Source organism: Astyanax mexicanus, chromosome 21 (genome assembly GCF_023375975.1).
Source record: "Astyanax mexicanus isolate ESR-SI-001 chromosome 21, AstMex3_surface, whole genome shotgun sequence".
Taxonomy (NCBI): Eukaryota; Metazoa; Chordata; class Actinopteri; order Characiformes; family Acestrorhamphidae; genus Astyanax; species Astyanax mexicanus.
This window is the reverse complement of record NC_064428.1, coordinates 42,777,455-42,801,764: the sequence shown is the minus strand read 5'-3', so window position 1 is coordinate 42,801,764 and position 24,310 is coordinate 42,777,455. Positions and strand designations below refer to the sequence as shown.

Below are 24,310 nucleotides of genomic sequence, written 5' to 3'. Positions count from 1 at the left end.
GCAGTAATCGATGCATGCATATCACAATACATAATCAATACACATAATCTATACACAATTATCTAAACATCTAATACACACACACAATTCTAATATAAATAATATATATATATATATATATATATATATATATATATATATATATATATATACTCATGTATATAAAACAATATATTGTATACATAAAAATACAATTATACATACGATTAAAACATATTCTTACATATAAGAGGAATTAGAAATTCAGAGGTATAAAATGAAAGTGTGTGCAGGGGCAGGAGTACTGAGGTATAAAAACCAAACATTTATTGAATTATAAATCACTCTGGTTTACATATATCATAAATACTTATTTTACTGAAATACAAACACACACGTGTACAGTGTTTAATAATTAAACTGATCAGCTTAATAATCTGATTAATAATAAACCAGTAGTATTTATAGTAAACCAGAAAGAGGCTGTAATGATTAAGTTGCTCCACTAGGGGTGGCTAAAGACTAAAGAAAGAACAGAATTTCAGGAGATTCAGTACTACAGAGCGGAGATGCAGAATCTGCAGGCGGTTCTGAGACTTGGTTCATTGTTTGGTTCATTGAGCGATCAGTTCTGGCCCAAGCAAAGCCTGGACTATACAGGACCTCTGAACATATCCTGTGGTCTCTGTGTCAACACTAATGTTAAAGGTGTTTCCTCCACAGCTCAGGTTCTGCTGTATTTTAAAGCCTGAGTTCTTCCTGAGTTCATTATCATCTCATTAGGTTCTGTTTTATCAGGGGAAAATACTGTTAAATCTCTATTATATGATTACAGTAATTAAAAATAGAACTCATGTGTATGATTGTTATACATTTGCAGTTCTACATACAATTTCATCACTTGCAAATGCCTCTGGACATAATTTCGTATGAAGTGCTCTATCAGGAACCTAAAAGTAGAACACTTGTAAGGTTAATAGTTTTCTTAAAGATTCTTCAAGACATTTTCCGACACTATGTGTCTGTTCAGCTCAGTCTTTGATCTGGACAATTTAGCCTTCTCCATTCACTGGGTTAAATAGTTTTCCAGTGCCAGAGCATTGTGGAAAGTGTTGTGTTTCCACACCCATAACCACTCCTCTGATGCTACATTGTACAGACTTCTGCTCAGTAAAAACAATCTAAAGAAGAATATACTGACTGAAGCTCTGATGTTAAGCTTAAACTTATCATATTTTCTTAATATCTGATCACACATCATAATTTTATAAAGTTGTACATTGTAAATATATTACATACAGCTCCTGTAAATAACTATAATAAAAAAGTCTATTATGCATTGTTAGGTTTTTCCCTCCAGTGTAACAAACACATTTACAGCAAAGAAAATCAACCATTATTAGATTTATTATTTTTAATGCAAAAAAAATGTGTAAAGTAGTAGGTCAGTTATTTCTAAATACATAATCCATTCAATGAGAAGGTGTATTGTGCTGTATTGTGTATTAGCTAAGATTAGCACCTGCAGCCTGTACACATTACATATATATGGAAACTATTTCTCTCAGATCAGTTTACTGAAGATAAAAATACCATTTATTCACTGTTCATAATTGTGACCACCAGTGGTATGCGGGCTAGAATATCTGAGACCGCTGTGCTGCGTGGGGTTTTTCAGAAAACTTCAAAACATCAGAACATCAGTGTGACTGGAGGGTCTGAGAGTCGCAATGGGCCACGTTGGCGTTGTGCCGCCGGGACGCCAGGTTCCTCAGGATGTAGCGGCCCATGTGTGTGTGCCGGTAATGCTTGCAGTACCAAACAAAGAGTCCAACTATCAGCAATGCCACCGCAACCGCAACACAGCTAGCGATGATTGGCAGGTTGTCTTCTGATGAGGGCACTAGATGAAGGAACATCAGGAGATTAGGTCAGATTTGTGTGATTTATGTTTAGGCTGTTCTAATCTTTAAGTAATATGTTCTGATCACTGGAGAAATATAAAATTTTATTTCTTTATAAAAACATAATACATGTCATAGTCTTAGTTTTTACTTGTTACTTTTTATTTAGTTCTCATTTTGTTTTCTGTATGAAAAAAGGTCATGAAAAAATATTTTTGTTTATTAAGAAAATGATCACTGCTGGGAAACAATGTTTAGGGCTCATTTTCTCCAGAAATATAATTTCTATTTACATGAAATTTGGCTGAAATAAATAAAGCTATAGTGGGATTGAGACTGATAGCTCAGAAGGTTCCTGCAGGATCTTGGATGCGGTTAATTGGTTAATTGGTTAATAAGGGCAAAGTGTTATTAGTTGCTAATGGGATTAATGTTTTCAGGAGAGTGAAAAAACGTGATAATGGTAGGATTCACTTTGATTTTGGGGGAGCAAAATCTGAAACATGCAGCATCAGCCCTGCAGTAACTACACCTGTACATGTGATGGACGTTTACCCTGAATTTCACTCACCTGAAACGGTAACCGTCACCGTCACGGAGGCGGAGCCTTTGCTGTTGGAGGCGATACAGGTGTAATTTCCCTGATGTTCTGACTGGACGTTGCTGATGTTGAGGAGGGGGGAGTGCGTGATGTTTGAGTTACCTGTGGTCCAGGTAAACTGAGGCTTCGGTTTTCCTCGTGCCGAACAGTAAAACGTCAGCGCGTCGCCCGCAGTTTTGGATACAGTGGCAGCAGACGGCCGTGTTATGATGGGTTTATCTGATGGGAAAAGAATAAAGAAAGAACCAATTGCTACTTCTCTGAGACATACCATTAGAGTTAAACTGCACAACAATGACAACACAACTCTGTGTTCTGATTTAATGTTGTATGCAAATAACTCAAACCCTAAAGAATTCCATGCTAGTTGACGTTAGCTGACTCGCTAAATTCCCCAAATGTTTCCAGCAGAGAAAGAATGAAGTAAGTTGAAGGAACAGGACTGGACTACAGTAAAAATTCAGATTGGTTTACAGGTGAACTCACAGAGTACGGTTATGTTGAAGGGTTGGGATTCGTCCACTTGTTGTTGTTTGAACTGGATCAGGTCCAGTAGAGCCGAACACTGATACTGGACTCCATCTTCTTCTGGACTGGTCCAAACCTCCAGAGTGTCCGTCACATCCCCCTTTTCTTCCATTCTACTAGAAATGGTGAAATTCCTGGACTCCCTGATGGTTCTGGTTTGGTTTTGGTCCAGTCTGGTCCACTGCACTGTAAGATTACTGACTGGACCCACATTCTTAATCTCACACTTCAGCTTCCTCTGCTCACCTTCTGACCAATCACCATTATCACGAACTATCACCACACTGTCCGCACGCTCTGCAGAGAAACCACAACCAAAACATCACAATGACCATTATAGAGCATTATAGAGCGCCCCCTACACTTCCTGTAGTGTATTACAGTCTGTCAGAATGAGCGTGTGGATCATATGACCATTATAGAGTATTATAGAGCGCCCCCTACACTTCCTGTAGTGTATTACAGTCTGTCAGCATGAGCATGTGGATCATATAAACATTATAGAGCATTATAGAGCGCCCCCTGCGCTTCCTGTATTGTATTACACTCTGTCAGATTGAGTGTGTGGATCATACAAACTTTATAGAGCATTATAGAGCACCCCCTACGCTACCTATAGTGTATTACAGTCTGTCAGAATGAGCGTGTGGATCATATGAACATTATATACCATTATAGAGTGCTCCCTGCACTTCCTGTATTGTATTACACTCTGTCAGAATGAGTGTGTGGATCATATAAACATTATAGAGCATTATAGAGTGCTCCCTACGCTTCCTGTAGTGTATTACAGTCTGTCAGAATGAGCGTGTGGATCATATGACCATTATAGAGCGCCCCCTACACTTCCTGTAGTGTATTACAGTCTGTCAGAATGAGCGTGTGGATCATGTGACCATTATAGAGCATTATAGAGCACCTCCTATGCATCCTGTTGTGGATTACAGTCTGTCAGAATGAGTGTGTGGATCATATGAACATTGTAGAGCATTATAGAGCACCCCCTACACTTCCTGTAGTGTATTACAGTCTGTCAGAATGAGCGTGTGGATCATATGACCATTATAGAGCGCCCCCGGCACTCCCTGTAATATATTTCAGTCTGTCAGAATGAGCGTGTGGATCATATGACCATTATAGAGCATTATAGAGCACCCCCTACGCTTCCTGTAGTGTATTACAGTCTGTCAGAATGAGCGTGTGGAACATATGAACATTATAGAGCATTATAGAGTGCTCATTACGCTTCCTGTAGTGTGTTACAGTCTCTCTGAATGAGTGTGTGGATCATATGAACATTATAGAGCACCCCCTACACTTCCTGTAGTGTATTACAGTCTCTCAGAATGAGTGTGTGGATCATATGAACATTATAGCGTATTATAGAGCGCCCCCTACGCTTCCTGTAGTGTATTACAGTATCCCAGAATAAGTGTGTGGATCATAAGAACATTATAGACCATTATAGAGCACCCCCTACACTTCCTGTAGTGTGTTACAGTCTGTCAGAATGAGTGTGTGGATCATATGAACACTATAGAGCATTATAGAGCACCCCCTACACTTCCTGTAGTGTATTACACTCTGTCAGAATGAGTGTGTGGATCATATGAACATTATAGCGCATTATAGAGCGCCCCCTACACTTCCTGTAATGCAGACCTGCACATTGTACAGCCCGTGGGCCACAACCGGCCCTCTGACCATCTTTGCTCGGCCCGCGTGAGATTAGAAGGTAAAAGTTAATCTGTAAATCGCACTGTCCGCAGTGAAAACCTGTATGCACGTCTAAACAGTGTATTACGGTAGCTGCGTGCACAGCAGGGCTTTAGGAGCAGAGGCAGAGACTGAAATAGAACAGAAACTAGTTTTACAGCTGAATAAACATAATTCAACCAGCTCTAATCAACAAATATACACCAGAAACACAACTATCTGTAAAACAGTGGAACATTTTAGAAATAAAAAAATATGGGATTAATTAAAAAATTAATCCTATAAAAAAACAAATCAAATGGCTATCAAATGATACCACCCAAGTCCTGAAGAACATTAATTGTATTCATTATGGATGTTTCCGGCAATAATACTGAAAAATAAGAAAATAATTTACAGTCCTATAAAACATGAAAATAAAAAAAGGGTTATCATATCATATCAGTAAATTCCTAAAGTTCTCTTTCTCATGTTTTTAAGATATATATATTTAAGTGATATTACTGTATCATTTTGGATACCAAACGTAGGAAAAATATATATTCAGTTGGTCATACAGGGTAGATTTTTCTCACTAGACGTAAAAAACTGAGGTAAAACAAACATACAAATGCATGTATTGCATTTTTTTGTATAAAGTTAAATGAAGCTGGTCTTTTGAAAAACTTGATAGCTGATAGTGCTGCTACTTTCTAACACTGTTAATGTTGCACATTTTCAACACATTTTTTCATAAATGTTGGTTAAATATTTATATAATTATGTGCTTATCATTTTCATTACATTGCTATAATGTTTACTTTACTGTTCTTTATTAAGTTAAGATGATGCTGGTCTTTGAATAACTTTTATGTTATGTCAGGTTTCTCAAGTGTCCCCTTGAGAAAACTAATTGCCCACCCCTGCTGTAGTGTGTTACAGTCTGTGATGAGTGTGTAGATTAGGTGGGATTACTGTACTCACTGTAGAGGTTGAGTTTTAAGGGCTTCTCGCACTGTGTTCCACCGATAACAGTCAGAAAACAGAATATATCTTTTGTGTTAATCTCCCACTCCGTCAGACTGGAAACATTCCACACTGTACTGGTGGTGTCTTGTACTGGTTCTACTGGATGAATCACAGCCTCCCAGCCCAGCATGTAGGGTTCATTAAGTGTGGTCGTTAGGGAGCAGTTGACTTTAACAGCATTACCATATTCCACCAGCAGGGAATCATGGGAAAGCCGGATTGGGCAGTTATCTGTAGAACACAGAAGAAACAAAACCAACACCATTAAACACCAACCACCAAAACACCCTGACACCAAACCCCCACATCCCCCCAACCACCAAAACACCCTGACACCAAACCCCCACATCCCCCCAACCACCAAAACACCCTCACACCAAACCCCCACATCCCCCAACCACCAAAACACCCTCACACCAAACCCCCACATCCCCCCAACCACCAAAACACCCTCACACCAAACCCCCACATCCCCCCAACCACCAAAACACCCTCACACCAAACCCCCACATCCCCCCAACCACCAAAACACCCTCACACCAAACCCCCACATCCCCCAACCACCAAAACACCCTCACACCAAACCCCCACATCCCCCCAACCACCAAAACACCCTCACACCAAACCCCCACATCCCCCCAACCACCAAAACACCCTCACACCAAACCCCCACATCCCCCCAACCACCAAAACACCCTCACACCAAACCCCCACATCCCCCAACCACCAAAACACCCTCACACCAAACCCCCACATCCCCCAACCACCAAAACACCCTCACACCAAACCCCCACATCCCCCCAACCACCAAAACACCCTCACACCAAACCCCCACATCCCCCCAACCACCAAAACACCCTCACACCAAACCCCCACATCCCCCCAACCACCAAAACACCCTCACACCAAACCCCCACATCCCCCAACCACCAAAACACCCTCACACCAAACCCCCACATCCCCCCAACCACCAAAACACCCTCACACCAAACCCCCACATCCCCCCAACCACCAAAACACCCTCACACCAAACCCCCACATCCCCCCAACCACCAAAACACCCTCACACCAAACCCCCACATCCCCCAACCACCAAAACACCCTCACACCAAACACCCACATCCCCCAACCACCAAAACCCCCTCACACCAAACACCCACATCCCCCCAACCACCAAAACACCCTCACACCAAACACCCACATCCCCCCAACCACCAAAACACCCTCACACCAAACCCCCACATCCCCCAACCACCAAAACACCCTCACACCAAACACCCACATCCCCCAACCACCAAAACACCCTCACACCAAACCCCCACATCCCCCAACCACCAAAACACCCTCACACCAAACACCCACTTCCCCCGAACCACCAAAACCCCCTCACACCAAACCCCCACATCCCCCCAACCACCAAAACACCCTCACACAAAACCCTCACATCCCCCAACCACCAAAACACCCTCACACCAAACACCCACATCCCCCAACCACCAAAACACCCTCACACCAAACACCCACATCCCCCTAACAACCAAAACACCCTCACACCAAACCCCCACATCCCCCAACCACCAAAACACCCTCACACCAAACCCCCACATCCCCCCAACCACCAAAACACCCTCACACCAAACCCCCACATCCCCCCAACCACCAAAACACCCTCACACCAAACACCCACTTCCCCCTAACAACCAAAACACCCTCACACCAAACCCCCACATCCCCCAACCACCAAAACACCCTCACACCAAACCCCCACATCCCCCAACCACCAAAACACCCTCACACCAAACCCCACATCCCCCAACCACCAAAACCCCCTTACACCAAACCCCACATCCCCCAACCACCAAAACACCCTCACACCAAACACCCACATCCCCCCAACCACCAAACCCCCCTCACACCAAACACCCACATCCCCCCAACCACCAAAACACCCTCACACCAAACCCCCACATCCCCCAACCACCAAAACACCCTCACACCAAACACCCACATCCCCCAACCACCAAAACCCCCTCACACCAAACACCCACATCCCCCCAACCAGCAAAACACCCTCACACCAATCCCCCACATCCCCCCAACCACCAAAACACCCTCACACCAAACACCCACATCCCCCAACCACCAAAACACCCTCACACCAAACACCCACCTCCCCCCAACCACCAAAACACCCTCACACCAAACCCCCACATCCCCCAACCACCAAAACACCCTCACACCAAACACCCACATCCCCCAACCACCAAAACACCCTCACACCAAACCCCCACATCCCCCAACAACCAAAACACCCTCACACCAAACACCCACATCCCCCAACCACCAAAACACCCTCACACCAAACACCCACTTCCCCCGAACCACCAAAACCCCCTCACACCAAACCCCCACATCCCCCCAACCACCAAAACACCCTCACACAAAACCCTCACATCCCCCAACCACCAAAACACCCTCACACCAAACCCCCACATCCCCCAACCACCAAAACACCCTCACACCAAACACCCACATCCCCCTAACAACCAAAACACCCTCACACCAAACCCCCACATCCCCCAACCACCAAAACACCCTCACACCAAACCCCCACATCCCCCCAACCACCAAAACACCCTCACACCAAACCCCCACTTCCCCCTAACAACCAAAACACCCTCACACCAAACCCCCACATCCCCCAACCACCAAAACACCCTCACACCAAACCCCCACATCCCCCAACCACCAAAACACCCTCACACCAAACCCCACATCCCCCAACCACCAAAACCCCCTTACACCAAACCCCACATCCCCCAACCACCAAAACACCCTCACACCAAACACCCACATCCCCCCAACCACCAAACCCCCCTCACACCAAACACCCACATCCCCCCAACCACCAAAACACCCTCACACCAAACCCCCACATCCCCCAACCACCAAAACACCCTCACACCAAACACCCACATCCCCCAACCACCAAAACCCCCTCACACCAAACACCCACATCCCCCCAACCAGCAAAACACCCTCACACCAATCCCCCACATCCCCCCAACCACCAAAACACCCTCACACCAAACACCCACATCCCCCCCAACCACCAAAACACCCTCACACCAAACCCCCACACCCCCCCAACCACCAAAACACCCTCACACCAAACCCCCACATCCCCCCAACCACCAAAACACCCTCACACCAAACCCCCACATCCCCCAACCACCAAAACACCCTCACACCAAACACCCACATCCCCCCAACAACCAAAACACCCTCACACCAACCCCCCACATCCCCCAACCACCAAAACACCCTCACACCAAACCCCCACATCCCCCCAACCACCAAAACACCCTCACACCAAACACCCACATCCCCCCAACCACCAAAACACCCTCACACCAAACACCCACATCCCCCCCCAACAGTGATGGTATAGTTACTTTGAAAAAGTAATCCGATTACTGATTACTCCTTTAAAAAGTAACTTAGTTACTTTATGGATTACTTGATTTTAAAAGTAACTAAGTTACTTTACAAGTTACTTTATTAGTTACTTTCAGCAGCTGCAGACACCACCTCCCGCCGCCTTAACATAAACATTATAACCAGTTTTGCCAATACTCCCTTTATTGGAAAATGCATTTTTAACAGCAACAATTTATCTATATTAAGTTGAACTATTTCCTAAAAAAATAAGTTTTTTTTTTATAAAAAATAAAATATGGTCTTTCTTGATTGACACCAAACACCCACATCTCCCCAACAACCAAAACACCCTCACACCAAACCCCCACATCCCCCAACCACCAAAACACCCTCACACCAAACCCCCACATCCCCCAACCACCAAAACACCCTCACACCAAACCCCCACATCCCCCCAACCACCAAAACCCCCTCACACCAAACCCCACATCCTCCAACCACCAAAACCCCCTCACACCAAACCCCCACATCCCCCAACCACCAAAACACCCTCACACCAAACACCCACATCCCCCCAACCACCAAAACCCCCTCACACCAAACCCCCACATCCCCCTAACAACCAAAACACCCTCACACCAAACCCCCACATCCCCCAACCACCAAAACACCCTCACACCAAACCCCCACATCCCCCCAACCACCAAAACCCCCTCACACCAAACCCCCACATCTCCCCAACCACCAAAACACCCTCACACCAAACACCCACATCCCCCCAATAAGCCCAGTACTCACCTGCAAGTGTGTATACCTCAAACACTCCCAGCTTCAGCCCGACCACCAACACACAGAAAACACACACCCTCATCCTGACCCAAATACACCACCCACCTCCACAATTAAATACACCACCCAACTACACAACCCACCACCCAGCTACACCACCAGCTACACCACCCACCTACACCACCAGATACACCACCCAGCTACACCACCCACCAACACCACCCAGCTACACAACCCACCTACACAACCCACCTACACCACCCACCTACACCACCAGGTTTACCACCCACCTACACCACCAGCTACACCACCCACCTACACCACCCAGGTACAAGACCTAGCTACAACACCCAGCTACACTACCCAACTACTCGACCCACCTACACCACCCACCTTCACCACCCAACTACACCATCCACCTACACCACTAGCCAACTACACTAGCCAACTACACCATCAGCTACACCACCAGCTACACTAGCCAACTATACCACCAGCTACACCTCACACCAATTCGACCCAACTACACCACCCAGCTACACCACCCACTTACACCACCAAGCTACACCACCAGCTACACCACTTAACTATCAACGCAGCTGCAGAACCAGCAGTGTGAGAAGGAGTGAAAGTAACAGCAGATATAATCCAGAACTGACCACTCCTCTCACACACACAGGAATACTGGTCTGGAATTCCAGATAGATAAAGTGGAAGGAAGTGTTTGTGTGTGTGTGAGTGTGTGTGTGAGTGGGCAACACACATTGAAGTAAACAATTTGCAGGCCTACGGAAACACACATACACAAACACACAAACACACACACACACACACACAGATTTTGAAAAATTCCTGTTTGATGATTTTTCCTGTTGTAGGAAAATGTTGAGCAGTTGAAGGTCCAGCTTTGTTGTTTACAGATCATTAGAAGAGCAGTGATTTAATGTTTAACGGGAGGCGCTGGAGAAATATTTGCACTACCAAGAACAGGAGTCCTAAAGACTAGTACTCCCACCATCCAGAGCCCTGGCACTACCTGGCAGTTCCTAGAATTCCTAGAAAAGCACTAGAGACTGACACTACAGAAAAGCCCTTTACAGATACTGGAATTACAGGTCTGTTCTCTTTAATGTCCATGTTTACTGTATAGACGTGGAAAGCAGGAAGCTCTGGTGCTCCAATTAGGGTGGGAGGTTCTGAGTGGCAGTCTGTTCAGTTTTCCTGTTTAAAGTGAATTATTGCTGTTTTGTTCACTTAGGAGCAAGTAGAGAGTTCTAGAATCTGATGTATAGTTAATTAGTGAACAGTTCAGTAGTAATTTACCTGTTTTTACTTGGTAATTAAGTGATTAGGCATGACTGGTCACTGTAGTGAATTGATCTGATTTTAAATGGGAGACATTGTGAGTGTGTTGGAGTGTATTGGTGTGTTACATGCCCTGCAAAGTATCACTGGGTGAAGTTCCGCTGGGTGAAGTTCCGCTGGGTGAAGTTCCGCTGGGTGAAGTTTTGCTGGGTGAAGTTTTGCTGGGTGAAGTTTTGCTGGGTGAAGTTCCGCTGGGTGAAGTTCCGCTGGGTGAAGTTCCGCTGGGTGAAGTTTTGCTGGGTGAAGTTTTGCTGGGTGAAGTTCCGCTGGGTGAAGTTCCGCTGGGTGAAGTTCCGCTGGGTGAAGTTTTGCTGGGTGAAGTTCCGCTGGGTGAAGTTTTGCTTGATGTGTTGGAGCTTCTAATTTTGTTTTTGTCAGAGCCTGAAGGTTCTTTAGCTGTAGAGGTGGACTTCCTCTTTACCCTCACATGGAATGGAGTCAGTCGGTTCTCAATCTCACACTCCAGCACTTCCTGCGTACCATCTGTGAAACAGCACCACACAAATTAAATTCCATTCTAGAAGTTGCATTTTCAAAATACACAAATGATCAGCAGTGGTGGGAAATCAAGGTTCAGAAATCACAAACTGGACCCAGGACTGAAGTACTCACTGAAGTTCAGTTGTTCCTCACACTCTGTTCCGTCCTCATATATCAGGTAGCAGCTTGTTCCCTTCTTACTGTGAATGGAGCGGCAACCAATTGCAGAATACTTCCCTTCTTGGTTTGGAACTGAGCAGCTCAGTACATCTTTCTCCACCTCCTTAACCACCGGTCCTCTGCCTGAACACGGGTCTACAGAGAGAGAGGGAGAGAGTTTCAGAGTTTTGTAACGATGGGAACAGACGGGAGGCGGATTTATACGCAGGTAAGACAAACTTTAATATGTAACAAATAAACAAATAAGGGAATAACGAATATATCTATATACATTAACAAACAAACAAGGAGTAACGTAAAACAGATAATAAACAGTGCTAGGGATATATATGCAAGGATAAATAAGTAAATAATACACAATAAACAAAGAAACAAACAGGAAATAAATGTGACTAGAAATATACGTGAAATAAAAGGAACTAGAAATAAAAAAGAAATAAATAGAGAATATAAACTTAACACAGAACTAAGAAACGTGGAACTAAACTGGCAAAAAAACGTGGCAAGACAAACGACAGTGGAAGCTGCAAAGACCGACGGATAAACAAGGACTAAAGTGAGCTATAAATTACACACACGTGACGGAAAAGTACTGGAGAAACACACTAGGAAACGGGGAAAACACAGGAAAACATAGCGAGGGCGTAACAAGTTTCACAACATTTTATAGGTTGTAAGAACTAAAAGTTGTCTTTTTTTTTGCAGCAGTAAGGTGTCACATTTACTAATAACCAAAAGCCATTTCAATTAAAAAACTAAACAGGCCAAGAGGCCAAGTTACATGTTAACATAGGAACCCTTATTTGATATCACTGTCACAATTTTTGCATCCACTGAACTTTTAGCTTTTGGAGAGTTTCTGCTTGGATTTCAATCACACAAAGGTATTCTCTGCAGCATGATATGGTGCATTGTCCTGCATGAAGACGATTTTGCTCCGGAAGACACAGTTCTTCTTTTTGTACCATTGAAGAAAGTGGTCAGTCACAAACTTCATATACTATGCTGAGGTAATTTTCACACCTTCAAGGACCCTAAATGGCCTACCAGCTCTCTCCCCTTGATTCCGACCCAAAACATGACTCCGCCCCCTCCTTGCTGATGTCGCAGCCCTGATGTGTTGTGGTGACCATCCACGACTCCATCCATCTGGACCATCCAGGGTTGCATTCAGGGTTCATCAGTAAACTGGATTGTTTGAAGGTCATCATGTATGTCTGGGTCCACTGCAACCGTTTCTGCTTGTGAGCTCTGGTTAAAGGTGTCCGAATAGGAGGTTTATGCACAACTGCAATCAGCAGCTTTAAATAGCCGTTTGCTGCTTTGTAATGGCACGATAGGGTAGAGTAACAATAAGGTATAGTAACGATATGGTAGAGTAACAGTAGGGTAGAGTAATAATGGTGTAGGGTAATGATAGGGTAGGTTAAATAGAGTGTAGGATAATGGTAGAGCAGGGTAATGATAGGGTAGGGTAAATAGAGTGTAGGGTAATGGTAGGGTAGAGTAACGGTAGTGTAGGGCAATGATAGTGTAGGGTAATGATAGGGTAGGTTAAATAGAGTGTAGGATAATGGTAGAGTAGGGTAATGATAGGGTAGGGTAAATAGAGTGTGGGGTAATGATAGGGTAGAGTAAATAGAGTGTAGGGTAATGATAGGATAGGATAATGATAGAGGAGGGTAATGACAGGGTAGCTTAATGATAGGGTAGGGTAATGATAGAGTAAGGTAATGATAGGGTAGAGTAAATAGAGTGTAGGGCAATGAAAGAGTAGGGTAATGGTACAGTAGGGTAATGATAGGGTAGGGTAAATAGAGTGTGGGGTAATGATAGGGTAGAGTAAATAGAGTGTAGGGTAATGATAGGATAGGGTAATGATAGAGGAGGGTAATGACAGGGTAGCTTAATGATAGGGTAGGGTAATGATAGGGTAGGCTAATAATAGAATAGAGTAACAGTAGTGTAGGGCAAGGAAAGAGTAGGGTAATGATAGGGTAGGGTAAATAGAGTGCCTGGTAGAATTTTGTTAGTAGATTGTTTTTATAAACAAAATAAAATTAGACTAATTAATATATATACACCACCTGATAGAGCGGGAAAGATGAAAATCTTTAATAAACTTTATGAGCTCCTAGGAGTCGGATTTTCCACGATTTTGTGTGGTGATTTTAATACAATCACCGATATAAAAGACAGGGTAGCACAAAATAATATAAAAATCACAAGGGAAGGGTCACTTTTAAAACAAATGTGTGATGATTGTGGTGTAAAGGATTCCTTTAGGGAATTATATCCATTAGAAGAGGGCTTTACACGATTTGACTCCAAAGTAAAAACTAGGATAGACAGGATTTACGTCTCTAAAGATGTTAAAGTGATTAGATATAAAACTGAATATTTAGTCGAATCTGATCACTTGGGTGTAAATGTTTTGTTAAATGTAGGAAACGAGGAAAAAAGAGGCTTTTGGAAACTAAATACGTCGTGCCTTAAAAATAATGATGTGATCGCTGAATTAATTAATGAAATTAAACGTATTAAGGAATTAAATGTTTTAACGAAATCACACGCATAGCTATGGAATGTATTTAAAATTCAAATAAAAATTTTTTTAAAGGAAAAATGTAAATTTTTAAATAGAGAAAAAAATTACTATTATGAATCTCTGATGATGAATTATGTAGACCTTCAATGTAAAATAAAAAAAAATATAGATGATGAAAATCAAATTTTAAAAATTCAATCAGAATTATCAAAAATGAATGATGAAACCTTAAAATTACAGATACAAGCAGGATTAGATAGTGATTATACAGGTAAGGCACAAACTGTAATTAAAAGATTAAATAAATGCAGAGAAGAAAAATATATTAAGGAAATTTCAGATGACAAAGGTAAAATTATTTTAGACGAAAAGGAAAAAAGACAGGTAATTAAAAATAAATGTCAGAAAGAATATGAAAAAATACAAATTCAAGAAGAAGAGCTTGAAGATTTTTTCAGTTCAATACCTAAGATTAAAAGTATGGATTTGCCCGCCATAGTATCTAAAATTACTAATAAAGAGATTATTGAGGTAATTAAAAACTTAAATGATAAAAAATCTCCAGGACCGGATGGGTTGCCTGCAGAATTGTATAAGGTATGTATTAATGAAATAGTTGATTTATTAAGGGAATATTATAATGAGGGGTTAGCGGGAGGAAATTTAAATGAATGTTTTTATCAGTCAGTTATTACGCTTATTTATAAGAAAGGGAATCCAGCGGATCTGGATAATTGGAGACAAATTAATTTATTAAACATGGATTACAAAATTTTAGCTAAAATAATGGCAAATAGGATTAGTCAGTACACTGAGGAGATTATTGAACATGAGCAGACCTGTGCTATGAAGGGCAGGTTCATGTGGGATAACCTGGGAATTTTAAAGTCAATACTAAATAGTAAATCAGATAAAGACATTTTTGTGGTAAGCTTGGATCAAAAGAAAGCCTTTGACCTTATCTCTAGAGATTACCTGTGGAAAGCCATGGAACATTATGGGTTCCCAATAGATTTCATTCAAATGGTACAATTATTATATAAAAAATCAAAGACAAAAATAAATGTAAATGGGGTCCTAACAGAAGAGATAGACATAAAGAGAGGTGTAAAACAGGGATGTCCATTAAGTGCAATACTGTATATTTTAGCGATTAGTCCACTTTTAAATCAAATTAAAAATGATAATAACATTGAGGGAATACAAACAAAAGAAAAATCATCAAAATTAAAATTGACAGCTTATGCGGATGACATCACAGTGTTTATTAAAAATCAGAATGAACTGAATGTGGTAAATGAACATTTTAAAAGGTATGAACGGGTGGCAGGTGCAAAAATAAATTTGGACAAAACGGAGGCGGTATGGTTGGGGAATGAAACTACCCCATCTTTGAACATTCAAATTAAAGACAAAATTAAAGTCATAGGAATAAATATAACAAGAGATGATTGTGCTAATCAAAATTGGACATTAAAAGAGACCGAAATTAAAGAGGAATTTGAGCAATGGAATGCAGCAAACTACAAAATAAGAGTTCAAATAATTAAAACCTTCATTCTGTCTAAATTATTGTTTTTAGCAACTGTTTTCCCACCCTCAGATAAGTGTATGCAAAGAATAAATAAGATGTGTGTAAAATTTATCTGGGGTAATAACCGTGAAGTCACAAAACGGGAAATAATGTTTAAACCAAAGCACCTAGGGGGCTTAGGTGCAACAGACGTGGGCCTGAAACTAAAAATTACTTATTGTAAGAATGTCTCGCAGGCCATAGATAGAAAGGCATCTTGGCTAGGAGACAAAAAAGCATGGACAAAAAAAAGAGGGAAGGCTAGAAAAAATGTTACAGCAGACCAATTATTTTATGGTGATTTTATACATAAATTTGAACATATTAATATTAATTGGGTACAAGAAACGAATAAGGAAATTTATAAAAAATTAAGTGAACACTTATATGGTGGAGTGGTCAAACATAAGCATCTAAGCCCCTCAGAAAGCCAAGATTTTATAGAGAGACTAAAAAAGAAAGATCTGTCTGAGAATGTAAAAGATGTGATGTGGTTGATAAGTGTTGGCAGACTGGCGGTCAGGGCTGTGGTGAAGTGGAGCTGCTTCGTTACGACGAAGATGTGCCCCGTGATGAGCTGCAGCGCTGACGAAACAGTAGAGCACTTGCTTGTGGACTGCCAACGGGCTCAGGACACTTGGACTCTCTTAAAGGACATTGGACTAAAATTCCAGGTAAATTACAAATCCGTTTTTCATGGGGTATTCAATGAAAATTTGGATCCTAATATAAAAGAATTTTATTGGTATATAGTATGTATTGTAAATTGTAAGCTCTGGAAGACTAGGTGTAAAATGATAATAAATCAAATTCAGATTCCTGCACAGACTGTCACTAAGCAAATAATAACTGAGTTAAAGAGAATGAAAACACTGGGCCAAAAAAACACAAAAAAACATCCTTGGACAATTTTAAAATTGTAACATTTATCAGTGTGTAAGTATGAGCTGAATTGCATGTGATGAATATTTTAATATATGAATGATGTTAATACATGTTATATTTAATGTAGGTGAAATATTGTAACCTGTTCTAAATTTTTCAATAAAGTTTCTTTAAAAAACGTAAATAGAGTGTGGGGTAATGATAGGGTAACGGTAGTGTAGGGCAGTGATAGTGTAGGGTCATTATAGGGTATGGTAATGATAGGGCAGGGTAATAATAGAGTAGAGTAACGGTAGTAATTAGATAGGGTAATTAGAGTGTAGGGTATTTATAGGTGTAGGGTAATGATAGGGTAGGATAAATAGAGTGTAGCATAATGATAGGGTAGGGTAAATAGAGTGTGGGGTAATGATAGGGTAGGGTAATGATAGTGTAGAGTAATGGTAGTGTAGGGCAATGATAGAGTAGGGTAATGATAGAGTAAGGTAGTGATAGGGTAGAGTAAATAGAGTGTAGGGTAATTATAGAGAAGGGTAATGATAGGGTAGGGTAAATAGAGTGTAGGGTAATGATTGAGTAGGGTAATGATAGGGTAGGGTAATGATAAAGTAAGGTAGTGATAGGGTAGAGTAAATAGAGTGTAGGGTAATGATAGGGTAGGGTAAATAGAGTGCAGGGTAATGATAGGGTAGGGTAATGATCGAGTAGGCTAATGATAGGGTAGGGTAATGATAGAGTAAGGTAGTGATAGGGTAGAGTAAATAGAGTGTAGGGTAATGATAGAGTAAGGTAATGATAGGGTAGAGTAAATAGAGTGTAGGGTAATGATAGAGTAGGGTAATGGTAGGGTAAATAGAGTGTAGGGTATTGATAGGGTAGGGTAATGATCGAGTAGGGTAACGATAGGGTAGGGTAATGATAGAGTAAGGTAATGATAGGGTAGAGTAAATAGAGTGTAGGGCAATGAAAGAGTAGGGTAATGGTACAGTAGGGTAATGATAGGGTAGGGTAAATAGAGTGTGGGGTAGTGATAGGGTAGAGTAAATAGAGTGTAGGGTAATGATAGGATAGGGTAATGATAGAGGAGGGTAATGACAGGGTAGCTTAATGATAGGGTAGGGTAATGATAGGGTAGGCTAATAACAGAATAGAGTAACGTTAGTGTAGGGCAAGGAAAGAGTAGGGTAATGATAGGGTAGGGTGAATAGAGTGTGGGGTAATGATAGGGTAGGGTAATGGTAGAGTAGAGTAACGGTAGTGTAGGGCAATGATAGAGTATTTTAATGATAGAGAAGGGTAATGATAGAGTAAGGTAGTGATAGGGTAGGATAAATAGAGTGCAGGGTATTTATAGGTGTAGGGTAATGATAGGGTAGGATAAATAGAGTGTGGGGTAATGATAGGGTAGGGTAATGATAGTGTAGAGTAACGGTAGTGTAGGGCAATGATAGAGTAGGGTAATGATAGAGTAGGGTAATGATAGAGTAAGGTAGTGATAGGGTAGAGTAAATAGAGTGTAGGGTAATGATAGAGTAAGGTAATGATAGGGTAGAGTAAACAGAGTGTAGGGTAATGATAGGGTAGGGTAATGATAGTGTAGAGTAACGGTAGTGTAGGGCAATGATAGAGTAGGGTAATGATAGAGTAGGGTAATGATAGAGTAAGGTAGTGATAGGGTAGAGTAAATAGAGTGTAGGGTAATGATAGAGTAAGGTAATGATAGGGTAGAGTAAACAGAGTGTAGGGTAATGATAGGGTAGGGTAATGATCGAGTAGGGTAATGATAGGGTAGGGTAATGATAAAGTAAGGTAGTGATAGGGTAGAGTAAATAGAGTGTAGGGTAATGATAGAGTAGGGTAATGGTAGGGTAAATAGAGTGTAGGGTATTGATAGGGTAGGGTAATGATCGAGTAGGGTAACGATAGGGTAGGGTAATAGAGTAAGGTAATGATAGGGTAGAGTAAATAGAGTGTAGGGCAATGAAAGAGTAGGGTAATGATACAGTAGGGTAATTATAGGGTAGGGTAAATAGAGTGTGGGGTAATGATAGGGTAGAGTAAATAGAGTGTAGGGTAATGATAGGATAGGGTAATGATAGAGGAGGGTAATGACACGGTAGCTTAATGATAGGGTAGGGTAAATAGAGTGTAGTGTAATGATAGGGTAGGGTGAATAGAGTGTGGGGTAATGATAGGGTAGGGTAATGATAGGGTAGGCTAATAATAGAATAGAGTAACGGTAGTGTAGGGCAAGGAAAGAGTAGAGTAATGATAGGGTAGGGTAAATAGAGTGTAGGGTATTGATAGGGTAGGGTAATGATCGAGTAGGGTAACGATAGGGTAGGGTAATAGAGTAAGGTAATGATAGGGTAGAGTAAATAGAGTGTAGGGCAATGAAAGAGTAGGGTAATGATACAGTAGGGTAATTATAGGGTAGGGTAAATAGAGTGTGGGGTAATGATAGGGTAGAGTAAATAGAGTGTAGGGTAATGATAGGATAGGGTAATGATAGAGGAGGGTAATGACACGGTAGCTTAATGATAGGGTAGGGTAAATAGAGTGTAGTGTAATGATAGGGTAGGGTGAATAGAGTGTGGGGTAATGATAGGGTAGGGTAATGATAGGGTAGGCTAATAATAGAATAGAGTAACGGTAGTGTAGGGCAAGGAAAGAGTAGAGTAATGATAGGGTAGGGTAAATAGAGTGTGGGGTAATGATAGGGTAGGGTAACGGTAGTGTAGGGCAGTGATAGTGTAGGGTAATTATAGGGTAGGGTAATGATAGGGCAGGGTAATAATAGAGTAGAGTAACAGTAGTAATTAGATAGGGTAATTAGAGTGTAGGCTATTTATAGGTGTAGGGTAATGATAGGGTAGGGTAATTAGAGTGCAGTGTAATGATAGTGTAGGGTGAATAGAGTGTGGGGTAATGATAGGGTAGGGTAAATAGAGTGTAGTGTAATGATAGGGTAGGGTGAATAGAGTGTGGGGTAATGATAGGGTAGGGTAATGATAGGGCAGGGTAATAATAGAGTAGAGTAACAGTAGTAATTAGATAGGGTAATTAGAGTGTAGGGTATTTATAGGTGTAGGGTAATGATAGTTTAGGGTAAATAGAGTGTAGCATAATGATAGGGTAGGGTGAATAGAGTGTGGGGTAATGATAGGGTAGGCTAATAATAGAATAGAGTAACGGTAGTGTAGGGCAATGAAAGAGTAGGGTAATGATAGAGTAGGGTAAATAGAGTGTGGGGTAATAATAGGGTAGAGTAACGGTAGTGTAGGGCAGTGATAGTGTAGGGTAATTATAGGGTAGGGTAATGATAGGGCGGGGTAATAATAGAGTAGAGTAACGTAGTAATTAGATAGGGTAATTAGAGTGTAGGCTATTTATAGGTGTAGGGTAATGATAGGGTAGGGTAATTAGAGTGCAGTGTAATGATAGTGTAGGGTGAATAGAGTGTGGGGTAATGATAGGGTAGGGTAATGGTAGAGTAGAGTAATGGTAGTGTAGGGCAATGAAAGAGTAGGGTAATGATAGTGTAGGGTGAATAGAGTGTGGGGTAATGATAGGGTAGGGTAATGGTAGAGTAGAGTAATGGTAGTGTAGGGCAATGATAGAGTATTTTAATGATAGAGAAGGGTAATGATAGAGTAGGGTAATGATAGGGTAGTATAAATAGAGTGCAGGGTATTTATAGGTGTAGGGCAATGATAGGGTAGGGTAAATAGAGTGTGGGGTAATGATAGGGTAGGGTAATGATAGTGTAGAGTAACGGTAGTGTAGGGCAATGATAGAGTAGGGTAATGATAGAGTAGGGTAATGATAGGGTAGGGTTAATAGAGTGTGGGGTAATGATAGGGTAGGGTAATGATAGAGTAGGGTAATGATAGGGTAGGGTAAATAGAGTGTAGGGTAATTAGAGTGTAGGGTATTTACAGGTGTTGGGTAATGATATGGTAGGGTAAATAGAGTGTAGGGTAAGTAGAGTGTAGGGTATTTATAGGTGTAGGGTAATGATATGGTAGGGTAAATAGAGTGTAGGGTAAGTAGAGTGTAGGGTAATGATATGGTAGGGTAAATAGAGTGTAGGGTAATGATAGAGTAGGGTAAATAGAATGTAGGGTAATTAGAGTGTAGTGTATTTATAGGTGTAGGGTAATGATAGGGTAGGGTAAATAGAGTGTAGGGTAATTAGAGTGTAGGGTATTTATAGGTGTAGGGTAATGATAGGGTAGGGTAAATAGAGTGTAGGTTAATTAGAGTGTAGGGTATTTATAGGTGTAGGGTAACGATAAGGTAGGGTAAATAGAGTGTGGGGTAATGATAGGGTAGGTTAATGATAGGGTAGGGTAAATAGAGTGTAGGGTATTTACAGGTGTAGGGTTATGATATGGTAGGGTAAATAGAGTGTAGGATAATTAGAGTGTAGGGTATTTATAGGTGAAGGTTAATGATAGGGTAGGGTAAATAGAGTGTAGGGTAATTAGAGTGTATGGTATTTATAGGTGTATGGTAATGATATGGTAGGGTAAATAGAGTGTAGGGTAATTAGACTGTAGGGTATTTATATGTGTAGGGTAATGATAGGGTAGGGTAAATAGAGTGTAGGGTAATTAGAGTGTGGTGTATTTATAGGTGTAGGGTAATGATAGGGTAGGGTAAATAGAGTGTAGGTTAATTAGAGTGTAGGGTATTTATAGGTGTAGGGTAACGATAAGGTAGGGTAAATAGAGTGTGGGGTAATGATAGGGTAGGTTAATGATAGGGTAGGGTAAATAGAGTGTAGGGTATTTACAGGTGTAGGGTTATGATATGGTAGGGTAAATAGAGTGTAGGATAATTAGAGTGTAGGGTATTTATAGGTGTAGGGTAATGATAGGGTAGGGTAAATAGAGTGTAGGTTAATTAGAGTGTAGTGTATTTATAGGTGTAGGGTAATGATAGGGTAGGGTAAATAGAGTGTAGGGTAATTAGAGTGTAGGGTATTTATAGGTGTAGGGTAATGATAGGGTAGGGTAAATAGAGTGTAGGGTAATTAGAGTGTAGGGTATTTATAGGTGTAGGGTAATGATAGGGTAGGGTAAATAGAGTGTAGGGTAATTAGAGTGTAGGGTATTTATAGGTGTAGGGTAATGATAAGGTAGGGTAAATAGAGTGTGGGTTAATGATAGGGTAGGTGAATGATAGGGTAGGGTAATGATAGAATAGGGTAATGATAGGGTAGGGTAAATAGAATGTAGGGTAATTAGAGTGTAGGGTATTTATAGGTGTAGGCTAATGATAGGGTAGGGTAAATAGAGTGTAGGTTAATTAGAGTGTAGTGTATTTATAGGTGTAGGGTAATGATAGGGTAGGGTAAATAGAGTGTAAGGTAATTAGAGTGTAGGGTATTTATAGATGTAGGGTAACTATAAGGTAGGGTAAATAGAGTGTGGGGTAATGATAGGGTAGGTTAATGATAGGGTAGGGTAAATAGAGTGTAGGGTATTTACAGGTGTAGGGTTATGATATGGTAGGGTAAATAGAGTGTAGGGTAATTAGAGTGTAGGGTATTTATAGGTGAAGGTTAATGATAGGGTAGGGTAAATAGAGTGTGGGGTAATTAGAGTAGTGTATTTATAGGTGTAGGGTAATGATAGGGTAGGGTAATTAGAGTGTAGGGTAATTAGAGTATAGTGTATTTATAGGTGTATGGTAATAATAGTGTAGGGTAGTGATAGGGTAGGCTAATGATTGGGTAGGCTAGTGATAGGGTAGGGTAATTAGAGTGTAGGGTATTTATAGGTGTATGGTAATAATAGTGTAGGCTAATGATAGGATAGGCTAATGATTGGGTAGGCTAGTGATAGGGTAGGGTAATTAGAGTGTAGGGTAATGATAGATCACCAGGGACTGGGGAGTGTACTGGCACCAGTGCTGTTTAACATCTTCCTGTTATGCGTCGCTCAGCTCCTCCACAGGGAGAAGTAAGACAGCAGTGGGGTAACAGTGGGGTAACAGTGGGGTATAGGAGAGATAGCAGCTCTTTAACATCAGATTCACAGATTAGCACAGAGGTACATCAGCCTCCATATTCTCTCAAAATAACAACTGCATGTTGCCTTACAAGAAGGCAATGTTTTTTTACATTTCAGGGGTATAAATATTCAGAATTCAGTTACACAGTTTTCACAATACTTTTAATTTCCATGTATTAAACTGATTATTTACCTATTCCAAGATACACAGTCTGATATTCTAGAGTATAATTTATAGACATTCTTGGTAACTTCCCTCTATTTAAAGTGTTTCTCAGAGGTCATGGTTGACCTTTGGGATGTTCCCTTCCTTCAATTGTGCTCCTACAATTGAGATTCCTGCAGTATTGACCAATAGCAGATGCTGGTTACAGATTAGATTCACTGTGTAGATGAACCGAGTCATTCTGTTTTTTTTTTTACTGCAGAGATTGAATCAATGGCACAGGAGGGCATCACTGGTGGGCTGAGGGATGCTGGAGGCTTTAATCATCAAACAGGGGGCAATAAGGTGCATCAGGATTAAAATAACAAACTCATTAATCACTAGATTAGTTTTCAATCTGAGTTTCTGTTCTTACATTAATCAGATTTTATTCCTAATGCTCGTTTTTTTTTTTTAAACGGCTGAAGCACAGCAGATAGAACCTGATGCTGATCAGGTCAAAGACTGGCTGTGAGAATCACAGTGAGAATCTCACCACTGTTAACCTTTCTGAGCTGAACACTTTTTATACAACTGAACAGAGAGACAGTAGTTACTTACTATTCAGGAAACAGGTAACTCAGCCTGTCAGGAAGCCCAACTTGGAACCAGAATGTTTTTTTTTTCAGGTTCCAGGTTGGTACCCCACATGAGGTAAGTTAATCCCACTGAATAATATATGTATCAATAATATAAATATCAATAAAGCATACAGATCAAACAGCAGAGCCACCCAGACCTTATGGATCTAGATTTACCCTACATTTTTAGTATTGTTATTTAGTACTTATTAAAAGGTACCCAGATGGTTAATTATGCCAAGTTGCTCAAAATCTGTAGATAAAGCAGCAATCATCAAAATGTAGATTTTACCACAAGAAAATCTGCAGCAACATCGACAACTCTAACCCGTCACTCTCCTACAGTGGAGCCGAGAGAACTCTGTAACGGTACTGAGGAGAGAACAGCACCCACTCACCGCTCTGAGCCCCCCACACACACTCTGAGAACACCAGGATCATCACACACACTCTCCCACGCTCCATCGTCCGCCGGCCTCTGCTCTACACCCCAGCTGGAGTGTGTGA

At 41.3% G+C, this 24,310-nt stretch overlaps 1 protein-coding gene across 3 annotated transcripts; it reads right to left on the bottom strand.

Moving 5' to 3' along the window:
- Window positions 1-275: 275 nt before the first annotated feature.
- On the bottom strand, window positions 276-24,310 carry LOC125785923 (vascular endothelial growth factor receptor 1-like). Of its 3 annotated transcripts, none has more exons than XM_049470123.1 (6): window positions 24,202-24,310; window positions 11,944-12,126; window positions 11,404-11,814; window positions 2,971-3,309; window positions 2,455-2,703; window positions 276-1,870 (listed from the first exon to the last, which is right to left on the bottom strand). In XM_049470123.1, exons 1-6 carry the CDS (start codon window positions 24,266-24,268, stop codon window positions 1,680-1,682), a joined length of 1,440 nt encoding a protein of 479 aa, XP_049326080.1. In that variant the 5' UTR covers window positions 24,269-24,310; the 3' UTR covers window positions 276-1,679. The 3 variants fall into 3 exon arrangements, with proteins under 3 accessions (XP_049326080.1, XP_049326079.1, XP_049326081.1); XM_049470122.1 differs by having other exon boundaries at window positions 279-1,882; XM_049470124.1 differs by lacking the exons at window positions 11,404-11,814; window positions 11,944-12,126; window positions 24,202-24,310 and adding exons at window positions 5,692-5,967; window positions 9,976-10,605 and having other exon boundaries at window positions 389-1,882.